Consider the following 19,838-nt stretch of genomic DNA (forward strand, 5'->3'; position numbering starts at 1 on the left):
CCCGACTACCCGGGGCCATGCCAGTAAGAGAGCATGAGGCACCTGAGCACTGTGTTCCACAAGTGTTGATGTGGGGCGGGCTCTCCATCCTCGGAGTGGGCTTCCTGACCTTTCACCTCCCCCCTTGCACTCTCTGTGCGGTTTTGCAAAAGCTGCTCCCTGTCAGAAACGCCCTCGGCCCGTGCACGCGTGTACCCCCTCATCACTTGGCTAGCTCCGGCTCTGCTTTCAGGTGTCCACTCAGTCAGAGCCTCCCGCCACCCTCTTGACCAGCACAAATCTTGTGGTTTGCTCTCCATTGAATCTCCAGCACCCCCCACGGTACCTGGCACACAACGCTCCATAAATACTGATCCAAAATGATGAAAATTACATTTCAAGGACTTATGGGAGGGAAGGAAAGCAGAAACCACGAGGGGATGAGATGACGATGGTCAAGTCCATGGAGCCCTCAAGGTCCCTAGGAGAGTAGCCTGGGGTAGGAGAGGAATGAGAAGGAAGATTGAAAAGCAAAGCCAATATTAATAAAAGACAAAATGGCAATTACACAGCTCAGTCCAGCACCCCAACTTGGGTTGAGGGAGTAAATCCATTCATAAAATTCTTTGGCCATTTTTAAATATGTGTTTTCTTTCCATTTGTTTTCTTCTGCTTCTCTCTTTTCTCATTGCCCTTACACTATCTCTTAGGTTTGGTGAAGTGTAAAACCCCACTACTTATACCAGCATATTGCAATATTGCAACTTAAGTGGGGCTCACCTGCCTGCAGAATCTGATAAAACCAGACTTGATAAATGGGGCTGGGCACAAGGAAGGACCTGAGGGGGGTTTACTTGAATGCACTTTTGAGAACTGGTGGTTTTATTTTTCCTTTTAAAGTCTATTTTACCCTATAGAGGAAATCCTTTGAATAATTTTGAAAGCAAAATTGTTCTTCACAGTAACTATATATTGCAGCAAAAACCTTGGAAGCAACTTCAGTATTCATAATGGAAAATCTGTTAAATAAATCATAGAATGTAATATATCACTTAGCACTTAAAAATGCTTTGACAAAATATTAACTGAAAAATCAAGTTGAAAAATTACAAACTACGATTGCAGCCACAAAAATATATATATACATAGGAAAAGGCCTGAAAGGAAAAACATGTTTTCACTTCTCCATTTTCCAAATCCTTTGTAATATGTATACCATCTTAATTATGGGGAAAATAACGATATGATGTTTAAGTAAAATTACAGCCCAGAAGGCAACTAGCATTTGAACAAAGTCCTAGTGCTCATCGCCGCAGAAGAAAATCAACTGAAAATTCTGTATCTTTGTTCATCTCAAGATTTCCACATGCTTTTTCCAACGTTTAATCAAGTTATTTTTCATATGCTTTCAAGCCAAGTAAGTGAATAATCTTCCAGCAACATCTTTACCCTAAGACCAAAACTTGGTATGCCATTTGAAAATTCCATATTTTGCATGTAATCTCATTTCCTAAATTTAAAAAAATAAATAAATAGCCCACTGACAGTGATGGTGAAAAGTGGCAGAGATTTTGTTGCCTGACAGCAATGTCGTGATTTTCAATGGCTAGCCTGTCTGAGACTTGAAGGCTTCATCAGAGCAGGTGAAGTGTGATTTATTTCACTTTCTATTTATCCTCTCTGAATAATTAAGTATATTTTGGTATATTTACATATTTTTTTCTTTTACAAAAAGATTAACACCTAAGAAGCAATTACTGTATATGTTTTACCTAAACTGTTCCCTGAATTTATAAGATAGAGATTACTGGGTCCATTTTGTAGATGTGGAAGCTGAAGCTTAGAGATTTCAAAGAACTTCCAAGGGTCCAACAAGTAGCCAGTCAGTGATGGAATCGAATCTGGACTCAAGATCATATTCTCTCTCCCGCATCCCATCCATACCTTACACAGGCTCTTTCAGACACGAGACCCTCGAAGCAGCCGTCAAAGGCCAAGCTGCCAGGGAGAGATTGTGTTAACTTACAGCTCAAAATTGCATATCAAAGGAGGTAGTAAATGTGTGGATATGGTATAGTGGCAATGTTTGTGCAGCTAAAGGGAGCCAGTATTTAGCCTCATATTCCACACTATTACAGTGATATGAAACTCTTAAATGACTGCTTTCATTTTTTAATTTTCAAATTATGATTTCAATAACTCTGAGATTTAAAATAATTAAAATATTAACTACGAGAAATGATTTTCAGGAAGCTATATTTATGGTGTAGAAATGCCAGGGTCTACGAAATCAATCTGCTTGGCTTTAACCTTGAAAGTCAAAGACAGACGGAAAACAGCCAACGAATGCAGCCACAGAATCTGCTACTAAGGCGGTACCCTCGGTGTGGCGTTGGTTCATTTGTCTGGACCCTCCCCTTGGCCGCACCTTCGTCTTTGCTGCACAAGCGTCTTTGCTTCGTCAGACGCTTGTGCAATAGGATCAGGTTTTAAAAGTGACTTGGAACAGTGTCTATTCCTCTGCTGAGGATGCTCTTAGTGGCAGTAATCATGGTGATAATGAAGGTGATGATGGCTGATAATGAATCTAGATAATTAAGGTCCTCAAGTTAATTATTTGGAAATAAAATAACTAGGTTGTCTGGCAGCACTGCCCGGATCTGCCAGTAGTTCCTCCACCTTCACTTTCTTATTCTGCAAACCTGGCCTCTGTGTGTCTGCTTCTCCAGCTGTGCTTCTGCAGCAGTCCCCGAGGCAGGGCAGCCGGCGTCCTAAGCTCCTCCAAAACACCTCGGGAGCACAGCCAAGCTGTCGGGACCCTGGCTTCCCTGGGGCTCGTCAGGAAACAGCTACAGACAGGCAGAGCATACAAGTGGAAGGAAAAGTCCACCAAACATTCTGAAGCCAAACATCTTCTGGCTCAAGGGAAATTGAAGTCAATTTTACATTTTTTTTTATTCATTCGTGGAATTCAAAACCAGTCCTTGTTCTGACCCACTAGATGCAAAACACTGATTTCTATGCTTATCCTCCATTCCACACACGAGCAGTAGGAAGAAATACTGTTTCATCTCTGAACAAACTTCTTTGTTAGGTGAGCTTAGTTTAATCCCCAAATTGCAGGTGGCAAAATAAAACAGCATCGACAATAACTAATTCAGAATTTAAAGAGACAGTTTAATGGCTGAGGACATTACGGCTGAGTTTTTATCAAATATTCTCTGGATTGTTTTTGTTAAATAGTGAGCTGATATAAAGGACTTTCTATCGTGTGAACACACAGAGGATGATGATATAATAAGCCTCTGCGTACTCTTCATTGACGCTAAAAATATAAAGCAATCAGAATTTTTTAAGCCCTTCGGATGCTGCCCTAATAGCACCCTCTTCCCTATCCCAGACCCTATCCAGAGATAACCATCTTTCTGAATTTTCTGTTTATCACTCCCTTGCTTTTTCTTCATGAGTTGATCACATTTGAATCTTTAAACCATATACTGTTTACTTCTGAATGTTTGGAGACTATAAAGGGGAATCACGGCTTATGAATTATTCTGCAACTGACTTTTTTTCACCAAACGCTGTGTTTCTATAACCTGTCGATGCTGATGTGAGTAGTGGAACTCCTTTTCTCTGCTGTGTAGCCTATTAGTCGTCTACCATTTATCCATCCAGTCTATCGCTACTAGACATTTGCATCATTTCTAGTTCTTTTTGTGCCAACGATGCTGCTAGGTCCCTCTTGTCCATATCTCCTTGCATACTTGGTACAAATATTTCTTGGGATATGTGCCTAACTTGGGAATATTCGGTTCAAAAGTATGCACAGCTTCCACTCTATCGGGTAATGCCATTGCTTCCAAAGCTGCCGTCGATGTGACTGCATTGCTCTGCAACGTTGCTGGGGTTTTCAGATTCTCAATTTCATTAATCCAGAGGGAACTGTGCTTTCAATTCTCATTTCTCAGATTACTAATAAGACTTAGCCTATTTCTCTTGTTCTTTTCTGTGAAGTGCCTGTTCAAATATGTAGTCAATTTTTTCCTTTTTCTTTTTGATTCATAGAATCAATATTCATAGAATTCATTGAATTCATAGAATTCATTGAATTCTTTGTAAAAATTTATATGAACCCTTTGTTTATTGTGTGCAAGTAGCTTCTCCCAGTTTGATGCTTGTTTTCACTTTCTTTATGATTTCTTTTCATAAACATACGTTCTTGTTTTAATGTGTTCTAAGTGATTTTTTAAAAATATTTTGAAAAAAAAAAAAAATAAAATAAAAAAAAATAAAAATATTTTGAAATCCCTTCCTACTCTTTGCAGTCTCTTTCATATTTTGTACATTTGTCTTTCACAATTAGGTCTTTAATCATCCAGAGTTGACTTTTGAGTTTTGTGACGTAGGCATCCAATTTTTTTTCCTCTATGGAGAACCAATTGACCCAGCACCTTTTATTAGATAGGATATCCTTCCCCAAGGATCTCAAGGCACACAGGTGTCATTTATTAGGCTTCCACATATGCATGGATATGTTTCTGGATCTCCATTTTGTTTCACTGGGCAACTTTGTCTACCTCACACAGGCACCACGCTTGAGCTCACGAACTTTATCATTGTGATAATCTTGATATCTAACAGGACAATTCACACGCCTGTTCTTTTGTCATCAAGAGTGTATTTGCTATCCTTAGATGGTTGTACTTCCATTTAAATCTTAGAATCAGCTTGTCAAGTCATACCTTCCCTGCTTGGAATTTTTATGGAATTTCTTGAAATTTTAATGGAATTTTATGAAATCTATTCATTAACTTGTGGAAAATTTGCATCCTTCTGTCATCAAATCTCTCTCTGAATATAATTAATCTCTACATTGATTTGTCTTCCCTAATATCTCTCAATGAACTTTTACAATTTCTCTAAAGAGAATTTGCATATAGTTTATTAAATTTATTCCTAAATATTTTTATTTTTAATGTTAAATTGTATCCTTTTATAGGCATATGGAAAGGGAAATGGTATATCAACTTTTGTTTCAACTATGCTAATTTTCTAGTTAATTTTAGCAATGTATCTATAGATTCTTTTATATGTTCTCCATAGTCATATCATTAGTGAATAATACATTTTGCTTCTTTTTTATCAGTAAATATACCATTTATTTATTTTTCTTGCCATATTATATCATGCCATATATTAAATAAAACAGATAATAGTGAACATCTTTACTTTGTTCCTGTTCATAAAGAGGATCCTTTAAACATTTCACTATTAAATATCAGGTTTACTATATGTGTTTCCTCTACATTATTCATCACATTAAGAATGTTCCCATCTATTTCTAATTCCATAAAGGTTTTCATCATTAATGGATGTTATTTTTCTCTTCATATGATGGTAACCCTTTAATATGTTTATCTAATCTGTAACATCAATAGATAGTCAAATGATGACCAACATTATTATATTCCTGGGATAATCCCAAATTGGTCATGATGTGTTTTCACTTTTATGTACTCCTAGATTTAGTGAGTCAACTTGTTTTTTAAATTTTTGCATTTATGTTTATGAATGAAATTGGCCCATAATTCCCCTTTTTATGTTGTCTGATATGCTTTCAGAATCAAAATTTGCTAACCTCATTAATAGGTTGGATAGCATTCTATCTTTTTCTATACTCCAGAATGATTTGTATAATATAGGTAGAACTCACCTATAAAACATCAGAGCCCGGTATTTCCATTATAAAGATATTTTAAGTTTATGAGTCTAATTTTTTTAATAATTTAGAACTGTTTAGATTTTCTAGTTATTTCTGAATCAGTTTCAGTAAATCATGTGTTTATAAGAATTTGTTGTATATTTGAATAAATCACCTATTTCAAAGTTCTCAACTCTTTTGCTTTTAAGTTGCTTTAAGTATCCTCTATTATCTTTCTAATCCATGCTGTATGTGTATTTATGGTTTTTTCTTAATATTTATCTGGCCTTTCTCTACTTTATTCTTAATCAATCTTGTCAGAGATTTGCCTATTCCATTAGTTTTTTCAAAAAATGAATTTTGAATTCATTGATCCTTGAATATAATTTATCTTCTATCTTTTATTATTTCCCTCTCACATTTTCTTTTAATATATTCTCTTCACCTTTTTATAACTCCCTAAGTTAGATGCCTAACATATTAATTTTCAGGCTCCTTTCTTATCTATACAAGCATCTAATATTGTACATGTCTAACTATGTATTGCTTTAGTCACATCCCATTAGTCACCCTATAGTGTTTTTATTATCATTCAGTCCTAAATAGGTCCTAATTTATCATGTCTTATTCTATGACCTATGAGTTCTTTGGAACTCAATTTTTATTTCCATATATACAGCCATTCTAGTTACTTTTTGTTACTTGTTTTTATACCATTATCACACTAGAGCCAAATGATATGGTCAATATAAAGATAATACTTCTCAAAGGTGCTATAGGTTATAAGGATACCCTAACTTATCTAAACGATTCACATAATTTTCTCTTTCCTTCTATATTTTTCACTAAGAACTTTCTATCAATTCTAACATGCTGGTAGATCAGGCAAAAAACAAATAAAAATTATAAATTAAGACATCACTGGGAAATTGTATAATCTGGTAAGTTAAAGGCAGGACTAAAAAAGAACTAACTCCTACTTCTGTTTCCATAATTTTGCTCTCATCCTTTGTCTATTATTCATAAAACAATCTTACAAGACTTCCTCAGGAGTCTTGTAGATTAATAAGTTTATAATAATATTAGGTTCATGGACAAAACTTCTCATATCCATGACTATATTAAATGTGACTGTCATTTGTTCTCAAATTCAAAGCACATTTCACCCAATGGTATGTATACTTTAAAAGACTGGAAAAAGAATAATAATTAGATTAATCAAAATGGACTGTATAAAAATACGCCTACTAATTCATGGGGAAAAAATTTTAAAAACATGAAATCTGGAACTTTAAGAAGAAGCACATCTCAAAAACGTGGAAGGCTTTGGACAAAAGGCAGAACAATGGCTACTTGAATCAGCGCCACTCCCAGCTCTGCCGTGTGAGGGAGCAGGCTCAGCGTTCCTGGAGCAGAAATGTCTAGGCACTCTGCTCAGCTGCACTCAGCCATCCACTGCCCCACAGATTCACCCCCAAAGGACCTCACAGAAGACTCTTTTCCTTGAAGTCTAGAAATGAGACTTCCTAGTGCCAGGAAAGCTTGAAGTTATTCTGGAAAGATTAGTAAATTTGTTAGTGGTAGAGTCCACTGGGGACTGATAGGGAAAAAATACCAGGAGCTTGTTGCCACCTAGGTTCTCTGACTTACTTGGTTTCACTTGGCCACTTAGCCTCCTTACACTGGCTACCTCACAACCTAAGCACACCGTAGCCATTTCTAGCCCACGCAAAAGGAACATATTTTGTGACCCTAACAAACGCAAGAGACTGAGCTGAGCCTACAAGGATGAATGTGGTCTGGCTCTAACTCTTAAGCAGCTCAGTATTCGTTAGGCCAAAATGGCATAAATACAAATATTCAATATGTTAAGTATCATGTGAGCATCTCCTCCAAGTAACTTCAGATTTACAGAATTCTTTAATTTTATTCATATCATCCCTACTTCTCTTTCCTACATGCCCCGGGCCCTCTCACCAATCCCACAGTTCCAGGACCACTGGCCGACCTATCTTCCTGCCCATTCTGTGCCCTAGCACTCTCGCTGCCTTTTGTTCCTCTGATAAGAGAGTCTCATTAAAGCCCACAGTGTTACTTGTTCCGAACACAAATGATGCTTAGATCTAAATTTTCATCTCCCCTGCCACTGCTTTTTTTTTCTACTCCTCTTTATTAAACACATGAAACACCGGGAGTTTCAGAATCCGCCTCTATCTCCAGACATAAACTTTTCTAAACAACCAGCCACACTAACATGAGTGAGTTCTCATGTACTTTCTAAAGTACAAATGTGATTATAGAACTTCAGTCCTTAAATTTCATGGTTCCTCTAACTTCAGAAGACACACAAGATCCTTTATCTGGCCCCTGTGTATCTCACCAGCTTGCTGCCTGCTGATCCAGATCCTAGAATCCAACCATACTCAACTACTCCTATTCTCTCACATCTTGCCTAGATACTCTTCTCTTTCTCAATTGTTTGCTCATCAGAAACTCACTTCAGTCTGTTATAGGACCCTTTATCCTTGCCACTGAAATCAAGTTATGGCCTTCAGCTGGGCACACCTACACCACCTTCATGCTTATAAAGCATAGCCCTGGGTTGGTTTACTACCGCTAATCTGCCGAATTTATTTATTTATTAAGATTTTATTTATTTATTCATGAGAGACACACAGAGAGGCAGAGACACAGGCAGAGGGAGAAGCAGGCTCCATGCAGGGAGCCCACTGTGGGACTTGATCCCAGGCCTCCAGGATCAGGCCCTGGACTAAAGGCGGCGCTAAACCACCAAGCCACCCATAATTCGGCTGCCCATAATCTGCTGAATTTAAATAGGGAAGACTAAGGAGGAAGATCTACACACTTCACTCCTTCACCCGAGCTCAGGACGCTATGCTTGTGAGGCACCATCAGCCTCTCCCTTCTTAGCCGGAGCAGCAAAAGTCCCTTCTTGGAAACCCTGAAGAGTAAGGACATAAGAATCCCAGGTTTAACACTTTCTACCATTTCCCCAGTGATCCAAGCCAAGTACTTGGGCATAAATCTAAACTACATCCTTCTGACCTCATCATCCTCTACGTTCTATCAATCACCAAACCCTAAAGTTTTATCTCCACATATTTCTCCATACATCCTTTTCTCTCCAACTATCCTACCTCAATCCTACATCCAGGCCTCATCATCCTCTGCCAACACTACAGTAACAATTTCCTAACTCTTTCTGATTTGTCTCGTCCCGTTTCTAACCTAATCTCCACGCTGCAGCCCGAGTGATCATTCTGCAACTCGGTTCTGATTGTGTCACTCTCTGACAGCCTCCTGTTAACCTCAGGATAAAGGCCAAGCCCTTAACAATGACTTACAGAACCTTTCATGACCTACTTCCTTTCCAGAGTCATCTGCCCCCCTCCCCCTGCCCCACACTCAATCCAGTGATATTGAAATGTCTGTAGTTTCTGACGGTCATCATACTGTTGCAAATCTTCATCCCTTCTTTCACGTGAGTCCTTCTGTCTGAAGGACACTTGAGTCCCCATCTCATCGCTGCTTCCACCTTGAAGACTCTGCTCCGGGCATTACCTCCGGAAAGCCTTCCCTAACCTCAATGCCCCATTGCTTCCTGTCCTGCTCTCAGGCTGGGAGGTCACTTCTCTTTTGTACTCACTCTGTGAGTCACTCCGTCATTGAATTCCCTACCCCATGTCGATATTTATTTTTATGTCCGTCTTGGGCACAGGCCCTATCCCCAGGAATCAGAGGTTACCAGCACTCAAGGTAAGTTCGTAGACTTAACCTGAGCTCTTTGTTCTTACCAATCATCCACTCCTTAATTTATCCGTGAACTCAATCCTAATAATTTATTGATGAATTTCATGGGTATGTCCCACCCCACTCATCCACTCTTTTTGCTGAGTAATATCCTGATTTCCTAGATGCCTTCGGCCTGTGTGGAAACCAATCATTTTCCTTCTTCTCTAAAAATTCCAGAGCATGCGAAGAACGTTTGTTAACTACTTCCAAATTGTGATTTGTTTTTAAATTCCTCATTTGAATCGTTTTTATATGCTTCTTGTCCTGGTGACATAACTGACTGATTACACTGCATCTTTCATGAGTGTAGACCGACATAAATGATGTGGAGCGACAGCCTAATCCTCCGGAACTGTGAGACTACTGCTCTCTCTTTGCTGGCTTCCATCTGCAGGAAATGCAAATCTCAGAGGCAGCCGTCAGAATTAAATACACTTTGATAAATAATAGCCTAGTAACATCACATTACTTTTTACAACAGCTCTTTGAAGTCAGTCGGAGACCGAGCCCGGCTCTTCCTGCCTACTACTGGCTTTAGCAGCTAAGGGGCACAGCTTTTTTGCTTTTTTTGTTTTTTTAATTCAAGTTAATAAAGAGTCAAGCCTAAAGAGCTTTGCTATAAATCTTACATTTTCCAAAGGAAATCTCAGGAAACGAATGGAAAAACTTAGAGGGTGGGTAGTGGCCTCTCTACAGAAGTTAAAAGCAGAGCAGAGCCCCCCTGTCTGGAGAACCTGGGCTCGGGAACAAGAGAATAGTGAAAGATAGGGACTCGGGCTTCTGGCATTGAGGATAGCGAGCAGCAGGGAGGCAGGGCCGGGAGGAGCTAGAAAGGACGCGGCCACAGAAGCACGGCTCCTAGGCTCCTGCTTAGCTCCAGGAGGCCGTCCCGTCCCGGAGCACACGGCTCAACAGAGGCCCTGGATATACACACGATTGTACACACGATTGTACAAACAGCAGGCTCTTCTTCCCTCCCCTGCAAAGTCCCATTCTGGATTCTACTCTGGTTCCTTTTTCAAGCAACAAGAATGACTAGTGATAGAAATTTTAAAGGCAAATCTCAAGTAATTCCTGTGTATTTGGGCTTCTTGCCTAAAGCTAAAAAACGGAGTAGAAGAGTTTCTTCCTCCATTTTCAGCTTCTATTTGTCTTTCTCTCAGTTCCCAGGCCCCGAAGGCCAGCGACTCCCCTGCTCCTGGACCCCTACAACCCAAAGCTCCCTTCTCAAAATAGAAACCGCAGGAGGTTGTGAGCTGCTCCCTCCCTGGTCATCTGCTTTCCCAAATCCCACACTTCTCAAGTGTCTCCCCAAGCATCCAGGCCCCCCCAGCAAGCTCTTCTTTTCTGTCCTCTCCTCCAGATCTTCTTTCAAATCCAGTCTTCCACTCATAAGCTTTCTACATTATTCATTTCCATGCCATTCTGTCCTTTAGAAATTCTTTGGAAAATTGTAGCAATTTTAGAATATTTTGACACTCCTGTCATGGAGCTGTAGCTCCCTACCCCATTTTCTTTCTTTCTTTTATTTTTATTTATTTATAAATTTATTTTTTATTAGTGTTCAATTTGCCAACATATAGAATAACACCCAGTGCTCATCCCATCCAGTCCCCCCCTCAGTGCCCGTCACCCAGTCACCCCCACCCCCCACCATCCTTCCCTTCCCCCACCCCTAGTTCGTTTCCCAGAGTTAGGAGTCTCTCATGTTCTGTCTCCCTTTCTGATATTTCCCACTCATTTTTTCTCCTTTCCCCTTTATTCCCTTTCATCATTTTTTATATTCCCCAAATGAATGAGACCGTATAATGTTTGTCCTTCTCCGATTAACTTATTCCTACCCCATTTTCTAACGGGAACATTTGTTTAACACTTCATGTCAGTCATTCTGGATAATTTACTTATGTCATCTTGTTTAACCATTACAGTGCAGTTAAACATTATTCCTACTGGGCAGGAAACTGAGAATCGGAAAGGCTGAGGAATTTGCATTGATCACAAGGTATTAAGCAGGGAACTCAGGAGTCATTTTGGTCAAGTCTCATGTTCTTTCTTACTTTATGTTTCTGCTCTAAAATAAAATAAAAAAATATTAATCAAATTATCCAAAGTTATGGAGTCTGGCCCTGACTGACATTTTTTGAAATTCACTCAAGTGTTTACACCTATAAGGAAAAAGGCTGTGTCACCCGCCCACATTTTCACATTGCTTATAACCCTCAAGCCAGCAGAGCCCTAAGCAACCCTGAGCATGAGAAAAATGTCAACCAAAATAACCTCTGTCTACTGCTACTGAAGGGAAATCAGGTATTAAGTTGATGGATTTCTGATGTCTAGCGCCATTTATATGAACTAATGCTCCATTAGGTATTCAGAGAGTATAAAAAGATCAATGATGACCAGCTGGAGGTTAAATGGCAAATCCAAAGCAATATTTTAAGGGTTGAAGGGAGTGCTTTCTTTCCTCAGATTTAAGAGAAGGAAAAGTATTTCCAATTAGACACGGGCCCCAAGCAAAGCAGGGCGGCTTGTCTCTGCTCAAGGGTGGTGCGTTGCGTGTGTTGGGGGGCAGCTGTCAGTCGCGGGCTGGGATCTGACCGCACCGGGGTCGGTTGAGGGCTCGTCTAGGCACCTCTGTCTGAGGAAGGCTCGGGCAGAGAATTGCCCGCTCTTTCGGGAGGTGCTGATTTACTGTGAACTTCATGTAAGACTGTATTATTTTCAACCTCAGAAATATTTACCAAAAAATCAGGGACCACGACCTCCTGGACAAAAGGAAAACCGTCACAGCACTGAAGGCAGGAGAGGACCGGGCCATTCTCCTGGGACTGGCCATGATGGTCTGCTCCATCATGATGTACTTTCTGCTGGGAATCACTCTCCTGCGCTCGTACATGCAGAGGTAATGCCTTTGGGTGGTTGGGACGCGGCCCCTGGTCTTCTCCTTCCTCTCCCGTAGCTTATCGGCCCTAAGGTCCTCTTCCTCCACCTTCTTTCCCAATAAGGACTTTGTTTTTTTTTTTTTTTTTTTTAATATTTATTTATTTATTTATTTATTTATTTATTTATTTATTTATGATAGTCACAGAGAGAGAGAGAGAGAGAGAGGCAGAGACACAGGCAGAGGGAGAAGCAGGCTCCATGCACCGGGAGCCCGATGTGGGATTCGATCCCGGGTCTCCAGGATCATGGCCTGGGCCAAAGGCAGGAGCCAAACCGCTGCACCACCCAGGGATCCCCCAATAAGGACTTTGAACGGTGCCTGGCACATAATATTTTTAATAATGTCATTGAATACTAATGATGAAAGTAGTTCTGCATATATGCTGCCTACTGTGCGCAGGGACCTTCCATACGTGACTTGCTCAATGCTCACGGAGATACTTCACAAGAGAAGTAGGAGATGAGTATACTCATTATAAAAATGGCAACACTGAGGCTCAAGGTAGTGATGATTTGCCTAATATCACACACCTGTAGCATATGGTGGAGATAAGATTCAAACCCACACCCCACTCATTCACCCCACTCCTTCCCCACTCAAGTCCCTCTTCTTGTCCCTTGTCACCGCTGTTGTCCAGCATCGTTCCTTTCCTGCCCACGGCCCTCTTCATCACCCCACATATTGGTGGTTCTCTACTGCACGTTTACAGTTCCTGAGAATCGTTAAAAAATACTGATGCCCGGGGCCCCCCACCATTGACCCCCAGAAGGTCGGGTTTGAGGGTCTGCAGTGGGACCCGGTTGCCAGCATCTTTCAAAGTCCCCGCCCCCGGGGACCTGAGTGTGTTATCAAGACCGGGAAACACTGCTGTGCATCAGCTTTCAACCACGGCAGAGTCTGAGCCCTTTCCATTTTGCTATTTGCCCTAAGATCACCAAATAGGGAGGCAGTTAAATACCAGAACCGTGACGGTATCGCCCCCGAGCTGACCGCGCCCGGAGCCGGACTCCGAGCAGGGGGGCCCGACCCGGCCTCACTAGCGGGAACGTGGCCCGGTGGCTCGGCTTAGGGAACGAGGCCCTTTCAAATGAGAAGTTGAGACTCCGGTCTGAAAGAGAATCGAACCATTGTGTGGCGTTCATTTCTCCACCTAAACTAATACTTTCATTTTAGAAGCAAAATCCAGCAGAAATACAGTAATTTGCTAGAACCAAGGCCCCAGCTTTCCCATCTGTGGCCGCTGGCTCGGTGGGCTGGGCCGTGGGCCGCGCTCCTCGGCGACCAAGCGCTGGTGCCTCGGGCCTGCGTGCTCACCGGCTCCGAAGCCGCGTGCAGATGCTCACGTCTGCTCAGAACCATCTAGGACTTGTCCCCTCTGTGTAAGCGACACCCGACCATCCGGGCCCCGGAGAACACTTTGCCACCCCAGAGGGTTGGGGCCGGCATCCTCCGCGGGTGCAGCTGGGCCGCAGAGGGAGGCCGACCCGATGCCGCAGGAGGGCACGTCGGTAGCACAGAGAACACGGTGATGGGCTTGACCCGCAAGTGACACTTTGTCGCGCGTGCATCTCTTTGTAATCATTACTTGATTACTTGATCAAGATTATCCTTGATCATAAAATTACAAGTATCTTGGAACGAAAAACCGGCCAGTGGGCCGCTGGGGGTCGGTTGGGTCTTTTTCAGTCTTTCCAGTCGAGGTCCCAAGGGTCGAGGTCCCGGGGGTTGAGGTCCTGGGGCCCTGGCGCAGGCCATCGGGTGCGGGGCAGGGGGGCCAGTGGCCGAGGAGCCCGCCCAAGCTGCAGGGTGGTCAGCGCGGCTGTCCCCACCGGCCCGGCCCTGGCCTTTCCCGAGCTCTGACCCTCACCTTTTAAGAAAATTAACGCCCGACTTGCAAAGTCGAGGAGTGTCTATGGTGCAGCGACAGGGAGGACAGGCGTTCGGGCCACCGCTTTCGGCCCAGGGAAGGGCGACGGCCCCTCACTGCCCCGTGGGAGGCGTGGGGAAGCGAGTCACCACCTGCACCTGTCAGGGCCCCTCGGCTCTGGCCCCCGGCCCCCCGGCCGTCAGCGGCCTGGACAGGTGTAGGAGGCCTGGATGGGTGTAGGAGGCCCAGATAGGTGTGGGAGGCCTGACGGGCGTGGGGAGACCCAGACGGGCGTGGGAAGGCCGGGACGGGTGGGGGAGGCCTGGATGGGTGTAGGGAGCTGCAGCAGAGCGAAGGGCAGCTTGTAAGGTCGCAGGTGACTTAGCATAGCAGCCCCTGGTAGCAGGTGCAGCTCAGACCTCTGCGTGGCCCCAGGCCCATGGCCCACCTGCCGGGGTCGCCGCTATCCACCCCAAGCTGCCCCGCCCAAAGCTGCTGTACCCGAAGGCACAACCTGGGACACATGGGTCGCTTGGCCGGTCGGGGAGCGTGGGGGGGGGGGGGCGGCCTCAGACCCGCGTGTCTCGTCTCCGCAGCGTGTGGACCGAGGAGTCGCAGTGCACCCTGCTCAACGCCACCATCACCGACACGTTCAACTGCTCCTTCAGCTGCGGGCCCGACTGCTGGAAGCTCTCGCAGTACCCCTGCCTGCAGGTGCACGTCAACCTCACGTCATCGGGTGAAAGGCTCCTTCTCTACCACACGGAGGAGACCATGAAGGTCAACCAGAAGGTAGGCTGCCCGGCGCACCTGCGCCCACCCCCACCCCCCCACCAGCACACCTGCGCCCGACCCGCCCCACCCGCGTGGGCTGCTGGCCTCGCCCCGGGAGGCCTCACTCTGTGCACATGTTGCATGTCCTAGGCAGGTCGTCCCCCGGGGTGTGGGGCGGGCTGGCCCTGCACCTCCATCCAGAAGCGTAAACACCTGTGGTGCAGACCCAGAGGCTTCCAAGCCAGTGAGCAGCTTGTGCAGGTCATACAAGCCCCCAGGTATGCGTCGTACACCTGAGAGCACCGGGCTGAGGCTTTTGGACACCTCCCTGCTTCCTCATCACCGTGTCTCAGCGCCGGGGCCGCGGGGCCCTGACCTCTGGGCTTCAGCTTCCTCGTCTCCAAGGTGCTTCGAGGTCCCTGCGCGCTGAGGCGCGTGGGCAGGTGCAGAGCAGAGCATGGTGCTGGCCCGGGCGGCCGCAGGCCTGGTCCGCCGCGCGCGCCTGTGTCCCCTGGACACACGCTATGCTCAGGGGAGCGCGGTTGTCCGGAACTGCGACGTTCACAGCCACGGGCTGGACGCTCAGCGAACACTGGCAAGAGCTGCGGGCCTTGCGGTCGGGGCCCGGCTGACCGGTGGCCCCGGCAGAGCCAGGCTGCGGCGGCGGCGGTTGGCAGGTAAGTCTCTGGAGCTTGCGACGTGGGGTAGCGACGGAGGTGCCCCGACAGCCTGGTGCTGCCCCTGGGGCCGCCGGCCGTCGTCACGAGGCTACGACCCTCGAGAGCACCTCTCGTCTTCGTAAGAATTTCCTCTCACCACGATCATCAGCGCCTGCACGATGCAGGTTACATGCGTGGAAGAAGCGCAGCGGCGGGGCGACAAGATGCTACGACATGGCATTTGCCTTGTGACCCAGTGACGCAGAGGAGGGAACTCCCCTCGCGTGTCGGTCACAGCTTGAAGGAAGCCCCCCAGGTCCGTCTGAGGCAATGGCCGTGCCAGGGACCCCGTGGGAAGGTGCCCTGATCTCCGCTCGTCGCCGCCGCCCCGGGGACCCCGATCCTCACCGTGTTCTGCAGACACGGAGCGTGGCTCCCCCACATCTTGCTTTCCAGATGCCAGAGCTTCACCTCGAAGCCGACCTGGGACACTGGGCGCCGGGGACACTCGGCAGGCGGCCAGCGCTGAGCAGGCCCGGGGTGGGCAGGTGGTCTGCGTTTCCTAGTTTGGCCATTTGTCACTGCAGCCCGTGAGTGCACTGGCCGGCGACAGCGAGCGGGGCCACCGCAGGAGGCCTCGGCCAGGCTCTAGGACAGCATCTGTCTGCCGTCGGGACGGCGCCAGCTCATTGTTGGGTTCATTTGCCCCCTCACGTGATTTTTACCTGTGAATTAAAACACACGCGTGCACAGAAACTGCGAGCAAGGAAAGGACGTGCAGCTCAGGCGTTTATTACAGAGCCCACAGGGCAAAGAACTAAAGCGTTTCCTGCAACACAAACCCCCCCTCCTGCCCCCTCCCATTACCCACAGGCTCTGCCCCATATGCCAAAGAGGACAGCTGCCCTGACGGTGCGGCAATTACTGTTTTCTCCTTGGTAGTGCTGCCGCCTAAGTACATGTCCTTAAACAGTGTCTTTTAGTTTTGCTTGGTTTGTAAACATCACATAAATGGAATCACGCAGGACGTTTCCCTTTGTGTCTGGCTCCTTCACGCACCCTAATGGGGCTTAGAGCCATCCCACTTGGTGGCAGTTCATTCATTTTCATCATTGTACGAACGTGCCAATGTGTTCATCCTCTGTTGATGGACATTTTGACTCCTGTAGGGTTTGGGGTTATTACCAGTGATCCTGCCTTGTCTCTCGGTGCACGAGCACACGCATTTCTGTTGGGTGAACACCTGGGAATGAAACAGCTAGACCCCAGGGTGCACCTACCTGGGGGTTTAGCAGATGACACCAGACGGTTCTCCAAACTCCCACACCCCGAAATGAGAGATTTTACCGCTTTAAGTCCTTACCCACACTTGGTATCATCTGTGATTGTAATTTTAGCTGATGTAGTGACATTTCCTTGCACTTCTGAGGACTAATGTCACCACCTGACTCTCATTTATGCATTGGCCGTCTGGTTATTCCCTTTTGTACAATGTTCCAGTCCCTCGTCCATTTTTCTGTCCGATTGTTTCTTCTTCATATTCATTGTAGGAATTTGTTTACATAGATATGAACCTCTGCTGGGTGTACGTGCTGTAAACACCTTCTCTCCTCTCATTCCGTGGCCTTTCCACTCTCTTAATGATGTCTTTGAATGAAAGAACTTTCTAATTCCGATACAGCTAGATTTTGTTGATCTTTTTTTGCTATTGTGTAGGTGGTGATGGTTGTTTCAGTTTTTGGGTTTTGGGCTCTTTTTTTCTCATGTGGACAGCCATTTGCCCAAGTCCGCTTATGAAGAGATCTCCCTTTCTCCACTGGATTATTTTTATAATCCCTTCCCCCCCCTTTTTTTTTCTGGGAAGTTATCTGCTGTATTACTATTCTTTTAGGGTTTAGCCTGGAGATTACAACTTGTTTTTACACCTCAGAAACTTTCATTGTCTCCCGGTGAGCTTTATTGCTATTTAGAAATTGGCTCTCCAAAAAAAAAAAAAAAAAAAAAGAGAAATTGGCTCTCCGTGTAATTGCTGCGTCTTTGAAGGTAATCTTGGTTTATTTTAAAGATCATTTTATTTGGTTTTCCACAGTTTAACTGTTATGTGGCAGAGTGGGCATTTATTTTTATTTGCCTGCTTAGTGTTTCCAGGGCTTCTTTCACTGTTCCTTGATGCTCTTCAACAATTTTGGAAAGTTCTCAGTCAGTATTTCATCAAATATCATCTCTGCTCTGATTCACTCCTGTTTCCCCTTTTTGTACTCAAACTGGCTGTATGCTAGACTTTCTCTGCGTATCTCCTGTGTATCCTACTCTCACCCTCCCTTTTGTAGTTTTCCTCTTTTTAATCTCTCTGTGCTGCATCCTGCATTCTGATTTACCTTCTAATTTGTAATTCATTCCTCAGCTCTGGCAAATCTATGGTTAAACCCATTGATTGGATTCTTGATTTCTCATCTTGTATTTTTCATTGTCAGAATATTCATTGGAATCTGTTCGACCACTTCTAGTTTTCAGAAATATCCTCATTTTTGTCTTTTAAACCTTTCAACATAAAATGCAAAATTATAGTTATTTTATCTAAAGTTTATCTCAAGGACTTCAATATCCAGAGCCGCTATATGCCTATGTTATTTTATTTTCTCCTCCTGTTTGTTTTCATGTTTGTCTTACAGTATCTGGTTATTTTTCATTAGGTATGGTATTTGCAAACTCATTTATAAAAATAATTTTAAGCCTAGGATGATGTCATCACACCATCTTTTCCAGAAAGTACTTCCATTTGCTTTGCCAGGTTCCTGAATGTATGAGCCATACATGATCACCTCATGCTGACTTCACAGGCTGAGATACACACGCCCGAATTGAAGCCCCTCTGAGGACCTACTTCAGGTTGCCATTATTCCTAGGATACAGTCTGTAGGGCCCCAACACAAAGTGGATAGGGGGTTGTCAGGCCCCCTGCCTGACAGGCCCTCAGTGATGGCTCCTGCCCCCAGCCCTGCAAGGCTATCCAAAATGCCATTCTAGGCTCTCAGCCCCCTTCTAGAATCAGCATATACTCCCAGGCAAAGGTGGCACCAAAGGTGGTTCACCTTCCCGGCCCCGCAGCTCTTCATACCCTGGAGAGTCTTTAATCAGAAATATATATACTGAAGATACAGTTGCCTCCACACCTGAAGGTCATGAAGCCACAATCCTCATGCAACACGAGGCATATCCAGGATATTCCTGGGGGAAGTATAAAAATAATCTCTATGTGGATCTCTCCTTCCTGTTACCCTCCCCCCAGCTCACTAAAAATAACAGTCTTCCCAAGAATTACCAAGAAATGGGCAGAGTTTTTTTAGAGATGCATAAGGCACTACTGACCATGTTTGATCTCTATGTTTGCAGAAAATATCCAGAAGAGTTTTTATTTTTAAATTCTCCCACTCATATATTCTTCCTTTTTCAGCTTTTAAGCCCAGTGCCCAGCCTCTTGTCAACATTACAACTGGAGCTGCTTAAGCTGATAAGCTGGCACGCTCTCGGAGGGCAACTGGCTGACCGCCCCAGGGAGCCACCAGCGGGCTCAATGGCCTCGGCCTCTCAAGGCCACAAGGCCGTCGGAGGAATCACAAATAGAGGCTGAGTATCAATTCACTGTGGCTGTTAAATTCTTCAATGCTGATCTCCTTTGGGAGGTTAAAACCTATTCTGTCTACCAGGGATTCTCAAAACATGACTATTTGGTCTGAGAGTTGATTAAAAATCAAGTTTGGAAAAAAAAATAATAAAATAATAAAATAATAAAAAAAATGAAGTTTGGTATAACACAAGAAAATGAAAAAAATAAAATAAAATAAAACAAGAAAATGTACCCATTAAAAGGGGGTTCCGGACCCAATTCCAATGCGTCTGGGGCAGGAAGAGGGGCTGTTTCTCACACCATCAAGCAAATCTCCAAAACCAGCTGGTTATCCTACAACTCAGCCCAAATCGGATACTGTCCACCCAGAGAAAGCATCAGGTTGCGTACGTTAAGAGCGCGGTCCCTGACTACCCCCACCCGCAGTTCAGACGCCAGTCACAAGCTCTGCTTATCAGAGCTTCCAGAAACCC

General features: G+C 44.6%; 1 protein-coding gene and 1 long non-coding RNA gene across 5 annotated transcripts in view; one reads left to right on the forward strand and one right to left on the reverse strand.

Annotated features, from left to right (window-relative positions):
- Positions 1 to 19,838, forward strand: part of KCNMB2 (potassium calcium-activated channel subfamily M regulatory beta subunit 2) — a 202,137-nt gene that overhangs the window by 170,128 nt on the left and 12,171 nt on the right. Inside the window, exons 3-4 of one of the 2 annotated variants that reach the window (XM_072808138.1) lie at positions 12,246 to 12,395; positions 14,901 to 15,096. In XM_072808138.1, the coding sequence (XP_072664239.1) occupies positions 12,246 to 12,395; positions 14,901 to 15,096 (346 nt within the window). Of the gene's footprint in view, positions 1 to 12,224; positions 12,396 to 14,900; positions 15,097 to 19,838 lie in introns of both variants that reach the window. The other variant, XM_072808137.1, reaches the window with a different exon arrangement.
- LOC140622346 (uncharacterized) overlaps positions 1 to 19,838 on the reverse strand; it is a 217,160-nt gene that overhangs the window by 71,789 nt on the left and 125,533 nt on the right. The window lies entirely within an intron of this gene.

Source organism: Canis lupus, chromosome 31 (assembly GCF_048164855.1).
Source record: "Canis lupus baileyi chromosome 31, mCanLup2.hap1, whole genome shotgun sequence".
Classification (NCBI taxonomy): domain Eukaryota; kingdom Metazoa; phylum Chordata; class Mammalia; order Carnivora; family Canidae; genus Canis; species Canis lupus.